Source organism: Mercenaria mercenaria, chromosome 1, assembly GCF_021730395.1.
Source record: "Mercenaria mercenaria strain notata chromosome 1, MADL_Memer_1, whole genome shotgun sequence".
Lineage (NCBI taxonomy): Eukaryota > Metazoa > Mollusca > Bivalvia > Venerida > Veneridae > Mercenaria > Mercenaria mercenaria.
The window spans coordinates 87525488-87541181 of NC_069361.1; the positions used below are offsets into that span (position 1 = coordinate 87525488).

Below are 15694 nucleotides of genomic sequence, written 5' to 3' on the forward strand. Positions count from 1 at the left end.
TTGCCCGGAAACCATTTTACTGTTCCTGGTCACTGTGACTTTGACCTTTGACATACTGATCTCAAAATCAATAGGGCTCATCTGCTGGTCATGACCAACAGCCCTATTAACTTTCATGACCCTTGGCCTAAGCATTCTTGAGTTATCTTCCTGAAACTGTTCAACTGTTCAGGATCACTTTGACCTTTGACATACTGCCCTCAAAATCAATAGGGGTCATCTGCTGGTGATGACCAACCTCCCTATCAACTTTCATGATCCTAGGCCCAAGCGTTCTTGAGTTATCATCCGGAAACCGTTTTACTAATCAGGGTCACTGTGACCTTGACCTTTGACATACAGATCTCAAAATCAATAGGGGTCATCTGCTGGTGATGACCAATCTCCCTATCAACTTTCATGATCCTAGGCCCAAGCGTTCTTGAGTTATCATCCGGAAATGGATTGGTCTACATTCTGACCGACAGACCGACTGACCGACGTACCGACCGACATCTGCAAAACAATATACCCCTCCTTCTTCGAAGGGGGGCATAATAATATGCTGTTGTTACAACTGAAGTAAAACACAACAATCATTTCAATATTTTTTATTACTGCATATCATATATGTGTAACAATATTCTGCATGTGTTCACTCATGCAGAAATATCACAAGCATTACACATTACAACTTCTAATCAGAGTGTAAAATATATAATAACCTGTCACACAGCCTGTAAACAGACCATAAGATTAACAAACTTGTATAATATTTATGAACCTGTGTTTCCAGTTCAAACATCTTTTTTTGTTAGTTAAAACAATATTTCCAAATATGCATTCAACTTTACAAGCATAGACCAATGCCTCAGGACTGAAGGTTAAGCTACAAGCTTAAATTAAAAACTATTTTTACCTATTTCCATTTTGTTACTGGAGGAAAAACAGCAAAATTATGACATTTCTTTTTGTACAATTTAAGTACAATAATGTATTTAATTTCAATTGGCAAAAAATGATTTAAAAAGACTGACATGACTCTTAAACATTTTGCAACAAACAAAACCATAATAAAAAAATTCAGAATATATATCCTGCTGACAAGTTAATAAATAGGCTTACCTCCCCTTACAGCATACAGTATCAATTAGAATTAATAGAGATTATGTTCTTGCACGGCAAACATTCAATCTAAGCATAAACACATACAATTATGCACCCAACTTGTCAGCAAATGTACACAATTATACATTCTATAGCATACATGAACTACACAAGTACACCTAGCAGAGAATTTTGTACATTATATACATAAAGCAGTTAATGAAAACAGAACTTAAGACTGTCTCAATATTGGGAATGATGTATTATTTGTAAAACAAGGTAAGTTGAGCTGACTTTAAATTAGCATGGTCTAGTAAAAAAACTATTTGTCAAATAACTTATTTCATTACATAATTTGTAGAGTACTCTTTCGTCACAATTACAAGCAGAATGGAAGGATTCGTTCCACATAATCACATAACCAATCTCTCTTTTAAATATGTAAGAAGATCTTCTGCAAGCAAAGAAACAACCAAGCAAACAAATACCTTTGGGTTAACTTTAGCCGAGTCTGTTCACGAGATGGGTATACCTAAATAGTAAAATCAAGCTTGACAAGAGCACCGCCGTGCGGGTGCTGACGCTCATCTGATTTTTTTTGTATAATAGAACTATTGTCCTACCCATGATTTTCTAAGTATAAAAAGGGCCATCATTCTTGCAAAAAGCAGGATAGAGTTATGTTTCTTGATGTACAGTGTCCACTTATGATGGTGAAAAACTGTTGCAAGTTTTAAAGCAATAGCTTTGATAGTTTATGAGAAAAGTATACTTAAACATAATACTCAACCAAGAAAATGATTTTCTAAGTCCAAAAGGGGCAATAATTATTGCAAAAAGCAGGATGGAGTTATGTTGCTTGCTGTACAGGGTCAGCTTATGATGGTGAACAAGTGTTGCAAGTTTCAAAGCAATAGCTTTGATAGTTTAAGAGAAAAAGTTCACCTAAACATAAAACTTAACCAAGAAATCTGATATTTTCTAAGTCCAAAAGGGGCCATAAATCTTGCAAAAAGCAGGATGGAGTTATGTTTCTTGCTGTACAGGGTCAGCTTATGATGGTGAACAAGTGTTGCAAGTTTTAAAGCAATAGCTTTGATAGTTTAGGATTAAAGCTGACCTAAACATAAAACTTAACCAAGAAAACTGATTTTCTAAGTCCAAAAGGGGCAATAATTCTTGCAAAAAGAAAGATGGAGTTATGTTTCTTGATGTACAGGGTCTGCTTATGATGGTAAACAAGTATTCCAAGTTTCAAAGCAATAGCTTTGATAGTTTAGGAGAAAAGTTGACCTAAACATAAAACTTAACCAAGAAATCTGATATTTTCTAAGTACAAAAGGGGCCATAAATCTTGCAAAAAGCAAGATGGAGTTATGTTTCTTGCTATACAGGGTCAGTTTATGATGGTGAACAATTATTCCAAGTTTCAAAGCAATAGCTTTGATAGTTTAGGAGAAAAGCTGACCTAAACATAAAACTTAACCAGGCAACGCCGACGCCGACGCCGACAACCGCTCAAGTGATGACAATAACTCATCATTTTTTTTCAAAAAATCAGATGAGCTAAAAATGAAGGTAACTATAATGTCTTAAATGCATAAACCGACTTTCTAGACTTCTCACGAGTTAAGGAGACAATTATTCATTTCACTATTTACAAATCTACAGATATGGCAAAATGTACAACAAATGACATACCCCATTCAATGAAAAGATGGTGATTTTATGAATCTATGGCTTCTTAATTCCATATTCGATAATTTATCTAGTTTATGAAATCTATCCAACATATTATGTACAATATTTACACCAATATATAAAATATACTATATTTACAAAGACACCTTTCAAATATACTTTACTAATTATTTTCAGCTTCATTTTAAACTACTACAAAAAACTGACATAAAAACACAAAATACAGTGGAACCTCCCTAATCCGAACCCCTCTAAACCGAAAACCTCTCTAAACTGAATGAATTGTTTGGTTTTATTTTTTCTTATTCATTCTCTATTGTAAAAAATACCCTTGCAATCTGAAACCTCTCTACTCCAAAAACCAAACAAACTTTTGAGATTTTTATATCTAATTACATTAAAATCTAACCTTCTAATCCGAACCTTAGTCAATATCTCTGATGTAAATCTTGCTCACTTTTGACATTTTTCAGTCTATTTACAATTTTAACTATTACTCTTTATAAAGGTGTCAACAGCAATAGTCTTCAACACTGGTAATTAAATGTCACGTCAGATTTTTGCTTTGTAGATGCATGCAATGAGCACTGGTGTGAAAGAAGCAGGTACAAGTAGTTTGTTTGAACAAAAATTTGTAAGAATAGACATATGTGCAATAAGTACCTTATTAATCTGTATCTTCCTCACATATCTTTTTGCAATCTGTTCATTTAAAGCAGGAAATTGATTGAATCATTCCCTGAAAGTGGTGCTAAATCTGATCATTACAATAACAGGACAAGTAAAATATTCTACTTTTGGCTACCTTCTGGGAATGTAGGAGTGGTGAAAAAAATGTTTACAAGTGATATTGAGAAGTTGAATTAACATGAATATTACATTACATTAAAGCAATCTACACGTTGCTTATAATTTAATTATTTTGAATTAGTCTCTTCACAAAAAATATGAATCCACATATCATGTGTAACAAATAGGATAATTTTTCATTCGAAAACCCCTCTAATCAGATCTTTTTTTCTGGTCCGAGCATGTTCGGATTAGACAGGTTCCACTGTACAAGGAACAAGGTCAATTAAAACATTTCTAATCTATCCTTCTATATTGTTTAAATGCAGTCTTTACAACGAATGGCAATTTATGTAAATACTAGCAGTTATGCAACACGGACAAATTGTTGCAAAGGCAAATTTCACAGAAAATCCTCAAAAATGAAACCACTTAAAAATAGATAATCTACAAGATACAGAAAGTAGCTGATATGTAGTCTATGTTATTTGATCCTACATATATGTTTATGATTACTATAAGTTACTAGTTTGCAAACTGAAACACACTACCCACTTTTCTTTCATGATTTTTTTTTTCAATCTTATATGTAACAGTCATTCTATGCACACATTATATACACGTCACTCTGGATTTTCATGATTAAGTAATATTCTGAGCAAATCCTGAACAATATACTATTGACCCCTGTCTGAGTTCAAAACTATAACAAGTCCGCTAGTCATTAAATTTTCAAGTATGCAGTCTGACTGACTTTTAATTTGTTCACCATGTTTCTTTATGCTCATCTTAATGTTCAACAAACAGAACTGCCAGAAATTCCTGTAAAAATCTGTTTTGCTTTTTTCAAAAACATTTTTAGTTTGGATATTACATGAAGCATAGACAACACTGTATACTAATCATAGAAACATAAATCTGCTAATATCAATAATTTTACGCAATGTGAGAAAAAAAACCATTAATTGCACTTACAGACTAAACAGACTGTGTCTTAAAACAGTACTCAAAATTTAAAATATCCTAAACTGAAAGAAAACAACGTAACTTTGAATTGTAAGAAACAATTTATCATTTATTAGAGAAAACTAAAAAATCACTTTGTTAAAACAAGAGGACCATGATGGTCCTGAATCGCTCACCTCTTCCCACATGACCCAGTTTTGAGTACGACGTCGTTTTTTCTATTATTTGACATAGTGACCTAGTTTTTCAGCTCATGTGACCCAGTTTTGAACTTGACCTAGATATTATCAAGATAAAAATTCTGACCAATTTTCATGAAGATCCATTGAAAAATATGGTCTCTAGAGAGGTCACAAGGTTTTTCTATTATTTGACCTATTGACCTAGTTTTCGAAGGTACGTGACCCTGTTTTGACCTTTATCTAGATATCATCAAGGTGAACATTCTCACTATTTTCATGAAGATCTCATGAAAAACATGGCCTCTAGAGAGGTCACAATGTTTTTCTATCTTTATACCTACTGGCCTAGTTTTTGACCGCACATGACCCAGTTTCGAAACTGACCTAGATATCATCAAGGTGAACATTCAGATCAATTTCCATGAAGATCCATTGAAAAATATGGCCTCTAGAGAGGTCAAAAGATTTTAATAATTTTAGACCTACTGACCTAGTTTTTGACTGCAGTTGACCCAGTTTCAAACTTGACCTAGATATCATCAAGATGAACATTCAGACCAACTTTCATACAGATCCCATGAAAAGTATGGTCTCTAGAGAGGTCACAAGGTTTTTTTTATTATTTGACCTACTGACCTAGTTTTTTAAGGCACGTGACCCAGTTTCGAACTTGATCTAGATATCATCAAGGTGAACATTCTGACCAATTTTTATGGAGATCCATTCACAAGTATGGCCTCTACAGGGGTCACAAGGTTTTTCTATTTTTAGACCTACTGACCTAGTTTTTGACCGCACATGACCCTGTTTCGAACTTGACCTAAATACCATCAAGATGAACATTCAGACCAATTTTCATACAGATCCCATGAAAAATATGGCCTTTAGAGAGGTCACAAAGTTTTTTCCATTATCTGACCTGCTGACCTAGTTTTTGACGGCACGTGACCCACTTTCGAACTTGATCTAGATATCATCAAGACGAACATTCAGACCAACTTTCATACAGATCCCATGAAAAATATGGCCTCTAGAGAGGTCACAAGGTTTTTCTATTATTTGACCTATTGACCTAGTTTTTGAAGGCACGTGACCCACTTTCGAACTTGACCTAGATATCATCAAGGTGAACATTCTGACCAATTTTCATGAAGATCTCATGAAATATATGGCCTCTAGAGAGGTCACAAACTTTTTCTATTTTTAGACCTACTGACCTAGTTTTTGACCGGACGTGACCCAGTTTCAAACTTGACCTAGATATTATCAAGATGAACATTCAGACCAACTTTCATACAGATCCCATGAAAAATATGGCCTTAAGAGAGGTCACAAGGTTTTTCTATTATTTGACCTACTGACCTAGTTTTTGAAGGCACGTGACCCAGTTTCGAACTTGATCTAGATATCATCATGGTGAATGTTCTGATCAATTTTCATGAAGATCCCATGAAAAATATGGCCTCTAGAGAGGTCACAAGGTTTTTCTATTTTTAGACCTACTGACCTAGTTTTTGATGGCACGTGATCCAGTTTCGAACTTGACCTAGATATCATCAAAGTGAATGTTCTGACCAATTTTCATGAAGATCTTGTGAAATATATGGCCTCTATAGAGGTCACAAGGTTTTTCTATTTTTAGACCTACTGACCTAGTTTTTTATGGCACGTGACCCAGTTTCAAACTTGACCTAGATATCATCAAGGTGAACATTCTGAGCAATTTTCATGAAGATCTTGTGAAATATATGGCCTCTAGAGAGGTCACAAGGTTTTTCTATTTTTAGACCTACTGACCTAGTTTTTGATGGCACGTAACCCAGTTTCGAACTTGACCTAGATATCATCAAGATGAACATTCTGACCAATTTTCATAAAGATCCCATGAAAAATGTGACCTCTAGAGTGGTCACAAGCAAAAGTTTACGGACGCACGCACGCACGCACGGACGGACGACGGACACCGCGCGATCACAAAAGCTCACCTTGTCACTTTGTGACAGGTGAGCTAAAAATCAACAATAAATAACAACAATGGCAGAGTTCTGACTGACGACTGAAGATATGAAGTGGCGATCGTACACATGAAGTCCTAGCTACCGCTGCTGCCGAAACACCACAACACATATTCCAAGAACTATTGCTAAAAATGTCGCCAGGTAAATGTCCCAGTATGGCCCTAGCTGGTAACGTATATCCAACTTATTGAAAAATGTGTAATAACTCTCCATCTGAAATATAAATAGAAACAATTCAATAGAATGTAGAAATATGTGCAATTTGTACTCTCAGCATTTGTTATCTTACTGTATTCTTTAAAATGAATTTTCAGTTTATTTTTCCACTTGCATACCATTGATGCTTCCTGCACTAGAAGAGAATATTGTGTCAAACCCTTTTTCATTTATGCATTAAAGAGTGTTCATCTCCTGCACATCTGGTACCTACATTACTGAACTGAGTTCTAAGAAGCGTCTGACTGAAATCGACCAATGGCAAGGTTGCAATGCAACACTGGCCTCCAAACTGAATTTTATAACATTGAAGCCTAGATCTACATGAGGTTTATCATCTATAGTAACAAAATTAAGAATTTCTAAGAATATCTTAGAAAATGTTTTTAACCTACTGTAATCAAAAAAGTTAACAGGAGTTTCTCAACAGTATCTCGGTGAACACCAGCAGCAAAATAACCTGATTTCTAACCAACTCCTAACAGGTATGTGGCAAAAGTGGATTTTAGCTGGTTATTTTCCTTGTACATTACTTACCTTATTTAGCCTCAAAAATGTTTCATGACTAAATCCAGCAAAAAGAATATGAGCCGAGTCATGAGAAAACCAATATAGTGCGCAGTCTGGTCAGGATCCATGCTGTTCGCTAACAGTTTCTCTAATTGCAATAGGCTTTGAAAGCAAACAGCATGGATCCTGACCAGACTGCGCGGATGCGCAGGCTGGTCTGGATCCATGCTGGTCGCAAACGTACTATGTTGGTTTTCTCATATCAATATGGTGCGGCTCATATCAATTAAGTACTGCCAACTAACCTCCTTGTTAAAAACATCAGTTCCATAAAACATGCCAAGCTTAAACAATGCCAAGGTCACTGGAACATAGGCATCTCCACTTGTCTCGGCTGCCATGTCATAGAACCTCTTTGCCAAGTGAACATCCTAGAAGAACAAATATTTGATATGTAATATTTAAAGGAATCGCAAACACCATACAAGAAGCAACTAACATAGAAAGATCAGGAAGCATGCAATATAAATATGTCATTAACAAATATTAACAGAGGCAGTAATCAAGCCAAAGGGAAGTGGCATCAGAACAGGTATCTGACTGCTTCATTGCTGTTCTAAGAAAAGTGACAAGCAAATTATACAAATATATATCTGACCTTTATTTTAAAAACAAGAGCACCACATGCGGATGCCATTCCTCGTCAGCAATTGCTGGACAAATACAGGTTAGAGTTATGGTTCTTTGTCTAATTACTCATCTGATGATGATACACAAGAGTGCAAAGTTTCAAAGCTGTAGCTCTTATATTATTGGGGAAAAAGTGGAACTAAACAAAAATTATAACCAATAAACTAAATTTTTCTAAGTAAAAAAAGGGACATAATTCTGACAAAATGCAAATCAGAGTTATGGTTCATGGCTTACACAGTTATCTAATGATGATAAACAAGACTGCAAAGTTTCAAAGCTTTAGCTCTTTCAATTTTTGAGAAAAGGTGGACCTAAAGAAAAATTTTAACAAACACTGGCAATCAAGCTAATAAACAACAAGACAGGAAATATTTATTAACTATTTGATAGACAGCTTCCAGTTAACATATGTCTATACATATAGCTTCAGAAATTTTGGAAACTAAATCGGTCCCCTAAACCATCACATCCTAATACACTGTCTCTTGCTGCTTTTGATGAACATATAATGTTTTATAATGTTATTACTCATTTGTCAGTACCAGTGTGGAGAGTGTCATTTACCTGCTTCAGTCCCAGACCATTTTCATGCATATATCCAAGATTAAACATGGCCTGAGCATTATGTTGTTGTTCTGTTGCTAATCTATAATGTGTAGCTGCAGTTTCATAGTCAATGTCTGTACCGTAACCATAGTAATGGTAGTCACCCATCTTCAACCGAGCCACTGTAGAACCTATAAGCAGTAAAAATGTATGACTTTCAACCAAGCTTTTAAACACTGAAAATAGGGAGTATAAAAAGTAAATATCTACTAATAGCTTAAAGCAGTCATAACTGTTTCTAGGAGGTACATGCATTAATAAACAGAAGCAATCAGAACTAAACCAAACAAACTTCTTTCTTTTTGCTTTAACTTCACAGAAGGCTTGATGTACAAGTACATACCATAAATCTATGACATGGCTACAGAATGAAAACAATCTTTCCTTTAATAAACTTAATTCTATCATGTCATAAGCTGGTGAACAAAACAAAAGATGTTAAGCTTCAACTATTCTATCTGCTTTGATTGAATATAATCATAACTGTTTAAGATCAGTTAGGTTTTCGACTGCAACAATGAAAATAACAAATCTATAACATAGGAAAATATATTATACTGCCTTGTGAAGCTGCACGTGTCCAATGTAACAGTGCTCTCTGGTAAGTTTCTGTCTGGTCAAACAAAGAGCTCTCCCCTGAAATATACAAAACATCTAAATTACTGGAAAAAAGAAATATTCTAAAGTATCATCATAATGAAAAATTTACTGCTATGAAAATAAACAAACCTACCTGTTATTTTATATTCTACATAAACATTAATACATGTCAGAGACAATTTTTAAGGATTTTATTGTTTCTTACAGATTTTGTGGTTTTTCATGAATTTCATGGATTTCATGGTTTTAACTGATTTCATGGGTTTGGACAACTTCATGGTTTTCTGGATTTCATGGTTTTTATTGATTTCATTGCTTTTATGAATTACTGGATATGAAATTTTAAAGGTAAAACATTGGAGTTTAATTTGTTTGCAAGGCTTTCGTTTAATCGACAGACACAACTGCTAAATCCATAAAAAACATGGAATCCATAAAACCATGAAATCTATAAAAACATGAACTCTATAAAAACCATGAAATCCATAAAAGTTTCTCATCTCTACTCTGTTGGAAGAGAGTTTCATAGCTTACCATTGTCTAGTATATAAGCAACATTAGTCTGTGCCACTTCATATCCCATCTCAGCAAGAAACGTGTACTTAAGGAGAGCTTCATTTACATTGCCATTCTTATACAACTCATGAGCTTCCATCAACATGCTTGCCCACTTTCCACGCTCAGCTACATTCTTGTACAACTGAAATAAAACTCCTCACACTAAAATTTCAACTAAAAATGAGCGGCACCATTAGAAAATCAACATAGTGCCTTTGCGACCAGCATGGATCCAGACCAGCTTGCGCATCCTCGCAGTCTGGACAAGATCCATGCTGTTCGCTTTCAAAATCTATTGCAATTGGAGAAACAGCGGACAGCATGGATCCTGACCAGACTGCACGGATGCACAGGCTGGTCTGGATCCATGCTGGTCGCGAATGCACTACGTTGGCTTTCTTATGGTGCAGCTCAAATATAAGTAATGATACATAATTTCTTAAAACCAAAAGAAACTGTTACTACTGATCTTGTTAATGATATTTTTAGTTCCTGTTAGTAACTTAAAGGTTTTCAAGTGCACAGTGTCTCCAAAGTTTTCAATTAAATTACACAACAGAAAAGGCTTTCTGGTTTTTCTCTGCCATGCACCTCAACTAATCAATGAACTTAATGGGATAGGAGAATTTTGTAACTATTCTGTGAAATCCTACCTAAGTGTACTACCCTAAAAAATATCATTACTTTATCTTGAGAAGACTGAAACCACACTACGAAAAGTGGTAATTACTACATAAGTGAAGCATCAATTTCAGGAGAACTTTTCAACCTACTTTGCAAGGCTTCACTTCATTTTCAATATTATATGTTAATGGTCTCATAAAAAAACATTTTGTAACTTGAACATAACTTTCAGCAACAACTTGAATATTTGCCTCTATAGTACCGACAGTTACTCAGTAAACCTGTATCTGCAATATGTATCTATGCCTGTACATGAATACCTGTACAGTCTATGAATAAATACTTACCTTTTCAGCTGTATAGCAGTCCCTGAGTAAACCTATACTTGTAATTTGCATCTGTGCTAAATGATCATTTACCAACATGCGACTTACTGTATTGTCTCCACATAGATACTCACCTCTACAGCAGTATGGCAGTTACCTCGTAAATCTATTCAAGTAGCATGCATGTGTGCAAGAAAAAAGAATGCGAGCACATGACCACTTGTACAGTCCATAAACAGATACTTACCTCTACAGCACTGTGGTAATTACTTTGTAATTACTTTCTGTATCCCTAGCATACAGTTAAGCTAGATGGTGCCAACACATGGCTGACTGTATTGTCTCTAAATAGATACTCACCTCTACAGCAGTATGGCAGTTTCTGAGTAAACCTGTTCCAGTAGCATGCATCTGTGCTAGATGATAGAATGCCAACACATGACCACCTTGTGATGCCAAGTTAAAGTATTTCACAGCAGTTTTATAATCTCTTCGTACACCTTTACCACCTACAATTATATAACTTCAACAATTAAATATGCATGCCTTGCATTTGTATTGTTTCCTGCATTTTACCTACCGGTATTGTAATACTTCTGTTGACACTGGAACAAGAGCTACAGGCCTCCTAGTGAAACCTTTAAAAACCTTTAATTTCAGAGCAAACCTTTAAAACCTTTAAATATTCTGAAAAAAAACCTTTAAAACGGCCAAATAGCCTGTAATTTTCACTCAAAACCTATATTTTTGTTCAGACTGCTTGCCGTGCCAGTTTTAAGCAAGTAATGGTTATACTACTGTGTTTCTTCCCCACTTTTAAGTGTTGTTATTAGGATACTGCTTGTATATCTTTCATCTTGAGTTTTTCAGAATGCTGTTGTGTTCACCAGACCACATACATGTAGATGTTTTTAGTAAATACCTATATATATTACATGTTTTCAACGAGAATTCCGACAAAAATAGCCTTTATTTACTCTTTATTTTTTAATATTTTACACTAAAAGGCCTTTATTTCCATAGATTGGAGCCTTTATAAAAACCTTTATTTTTGTTCAGGCCTGCTAGGAGGCCTGGAGCTATCCACAGGACAAAGTGCTAGACTATTCAACAACTTCTAAGTCAAACATGGGACATTAACTTGGCAAGATGTAAACAAGTTATACTACTACATTTTACTACAACATAAAATGATAATAAATTGCAGGTTAAACTTCGACTGAATTTTCTAAGGCAAATGAGGACCACAATTTGAATTAATTTCAACCAAGAGTTCTCTAACTTTAAGATTAGTAAGTAGGTTTGATGAGAAGAATGTTTTAGGTGAAGTTGCATTCTAACATAATTATGTAGCAGTTAATGAGATACAAACTGATAGCTGGTTGCATGTAAAACTTAGAACAAATTTTCTAAGTAAAAATGGGCAATAATTTCCATTAAAACCTAACAAAAGTTATCAATCTAAGTTATTTTACTTGGTATGATCACTGAGAAGCATTGTGTGAAATTTCAATCCAACACATACATCTGTAACAATGGAAATAAGAGGGTTCCTCTTTTTGTGTTATCCTTGGTATGAGTTTGTCTGACATAGTTCCTCTCCTTTATCTAAATCGATTTATTTGAGCTATTTCTATTTGTGTGTCAGAACATCATACTTCATGACAAAATTGAATTTTATTGGTTTTTTTTTAACTAATGTCTGTGATACACCATGTAAAACTGCATATATGCCGAAAAAAGTTATTATTATAACTGTGATACAGCTTCACATACTTTAACCAAATTTTCTATTGGAAAAGGGAAATATATATTAAACTTTACCGAGAGTTCTCTTACTTATTTATTTCAGTAGATTTGATGACTATGAAGAATTGTATGAAGTTTCAATCCAATACATAATTAGGTCCACACAAAACTTCAACCAAATTTTTCTGGGGAAAAAGGATAATAATTCACATTAAATTCAAACAAAAGTTATCTTACTTGGTAATTTCAGTACAGTTTGAGGACTAGGAAGACTTGTACAAAGTTTCAATTCAATACATGCAATGGTTACTGAGATTAACCTTGAATACGAAACTTCAATCAAGGTACGACACCAATTCCCCGAACAGAAGAATACTGCCACTATTTTTTGAAAAGCCGATCTAAAACTATGTCTCACAAAACTACACTTCATGGCAATATATATGTAGTTTTATTGGAATCCTTTTACAAGTGTGGAAAAAGCCAAGGACCACGTGAATGTGCAACAAACCAATGAAAGACTAAGATGAAATCTACAAATCTCCCCAATTATTACATTTTCAGTGGTATTAAAAAGTTCAAAGAACAGTTACTGTGAAATCATTAATATTTGTGGGGGACTAATTTTCATGGATTTCGTGGTTGAGTAAATCCAGCGAACAAGTAAAATTCCCATTCATTTTATGTTCAAAAGTTGAAATCCACGAATTCATGTCCCCAAGAAATTGCTGATTTGACCAAAACCACGAAATTTCATGCTCACGAAATTAAATGATTTTACAGTATCTGAAATTCTAAATACTATTATCTGTATACTAGGTATTCATTTTGGGGGAAAAACAGGCTGTCTCAAGTCATATTGACTGAATATATAGCTGTCCACAAACTGATATAACTTAACAGATGTAAACAATATTTCATAACAGCCCATCCTGATTCACGTTCTATATAAATTACTGTTATTAATATCCTGTAAATTTTTGGGTTTTTTCCATTATATTTCTGATTTACAATTCACTTACCAAAGTGCATTATTCCTAGATGAAGCTGAGCATCTGACCATCCCTGGTCTGACGACTGGGTGAAATACTTAAAGGCTTTTTGGTAATCCTAAAATAGAACTAAAATCATTTGAGAGCATTCTATATAAATAACCAAACCACTTCATATAATATTACAAACAAGTGGGTTGTACCGCTCTCACTTAAGCATATTTATGATGAAATAAAACCATTAATGACTTCTCCATATATGGCATTCAGCTGAAAAAGATCGCAAGATACACAATTTAATTATCTTTGTTTTCTCCTTAATTACATGATACCCTACTGTTATACCTGACATAAACAATGTTAATACTTTTAAATTAAACCACACCTAAACAAAAACATTATTAATACTCTTATTACCCTACATTAGATACAGAAATATAGATACAAACTTATACTTTGAGACAATGAGACACTGCTACATTGAGACCTGCATTATTTCATCACAAGCGGGCACCTGGGTAGAACCACATGTCTTCTGTAAGCCAGACAGATGGCTTCCTCAAAAGAAGAATACAATACCGAGTGAGGCTCGAACCTACATTGGTTAGGGGCAAGTGATTCGAAGTCAACAACCTAAACCACTCAGCCATGGGGGCCCCTTAAAGTAAACTTGCCCTAATTAGAACTATCATATCTAAAAAATGGAGACAGATCAAACATTTAAAGGATTACCTTATCTATACCTTTACCATACAGGTGCATAATTCCTAGACCACACTGTCCTATAGGATTCCCCTGAAATCACAAAATACATCAACAAATGATTTCGCAAACCTAAACAGAATTTCAACTAGTTTATTATAAAATCAAGACAGATTAAATTACATTACTTAACACTGTCAATATCAGTTAACCTTTAGCCTGCTTGTGGCAAATGATTTTGCCTTTGTGACCAGTGCTGACCAAGATCAGTTTGCACAGACATGCAAGCTGATTTTGGTCTGCACTGTTCAGTCAGTAAATTTTCAGTGAACACCCCTTTTAGTTAGACCAGTCCATTTTAGAAATTTAGCAGGGTAAAGGTTAATACACTGCTATTTCTAATTGTAAACAGCAGTACATAGGTCATTTTTCTTTCATCTCCAAGTAATTATGTCTCCCACCACACAGTGGTCTGTCTGTGTCTGTCTGTCACAAATCTTGTCCGCACTCTAGGTCGAACATTTCTCATCCGATCTTCACAAAACTTGAACAAAATGTGTTTGACCATAAGACTTCGGCCAAGTTCGATAACTAGCCAAATCGGCCCAGGCACTTTAGAATTATGGCCCTTGAATTACCGAAAATCAGCCTTTTTACTCTTGTCCGCGCTCTAAGTCGAACATTTCTCATCCGATCTTCACCAAACTTGAACCAAATGTGTTTGACCATAACTCCTCAGCCAAGTTCATTAACTAGCCAAATCGCCCGAGGCACTTCAGAATTATGGCCCTTGAATTACCCAAAATCAGCCTTTTTACTCTTCAAAGGTATTTTTGTAGTGAGTAAACAGTATATAAAGACTGACTTGCTATTCAGATGATTAGGCAGTTGTGGGAGACATGCGCTTTTCTCAAAAGCAGCTCTAGTTTTAAAAGATTTTCTGTAACTTATGCCTGGTATGAAAGATTCTTTTGCCCTGACAAAGTTAAAGATAATGATTATTGTAAAATAAAAACTGTGAAAAACCTTAAAATCAACTATTGGCACATACGTCAAATAAGTGAAGAAAGTAATGTACAAACTGACTGAACTGACCTTATTGTGAACAATTTTTAAACAGGTTCATCAGAATTGAACAGTAAAGTTTAATTTAAATTAAGCCAAACTTAAGCTACAGTGACATGATACCTTATCAGCAGCCTTTTTATAGTACTGGTATGCCAAGTCATTATCTTGAGCCACCACTGGACTTCCCTCGGAATGCATCTGTAATATACAAGGTATAACCAAAACTAAATGTCTCCAGATGTATGTAAACATTTTCAAACTTTAAAAAAAAAATCTTCCATTAGCTAGCTTTAATAGAAAGAAAATAC

The 15694-nt window shown here is 34.6% G+C and overlaps 1 protein-coding gene across 1 annotated transcript in view; it reads right to left on the bottom strand.

The window, feature by feature from the left end:
• Positions 1-574: 574 nt before the first annotated feature.
• LOC123564555 (protein sel-1 homolog 1-like) overlaps positions 575-15694 on the bottom strand; it is a 48838-nt gene continuing 33718 nt past the window's right edge. Inside the window, exons 11-19 of the mRNA XM_053522676.1 lie at positions 15507-15584; positions 14349-14411; positions 13647-13734; positions 11236-11384; positions 9902-10067; positions 9326-9403; positions 8726-8898; positions 7774-7899; positions 575-6955 (exon numbers count right to left, since the gene is read on the bottom strand). Coding sequence (XP_053378651.1) covers positions 6821-6955; positions 7774-7899; positions 8726-8898; positions 9326-9403; positions 9902-10067; positions 11236-11384; positions 13647-13734; positions 14349-14411; positions 15507-15584 — 1056 coding nt within the window. The 3' untranslated portion in view covers positions 575-6820. The remainder of the gene's footprint in view (positions 6956-7773; positions 7900-8725; positions 8899-9325; positions 9404-9901; positions 10068-11235; positions 11385-13646; positions 13735-14348; positions 14412-15506; positions 15585-15694) is intronic.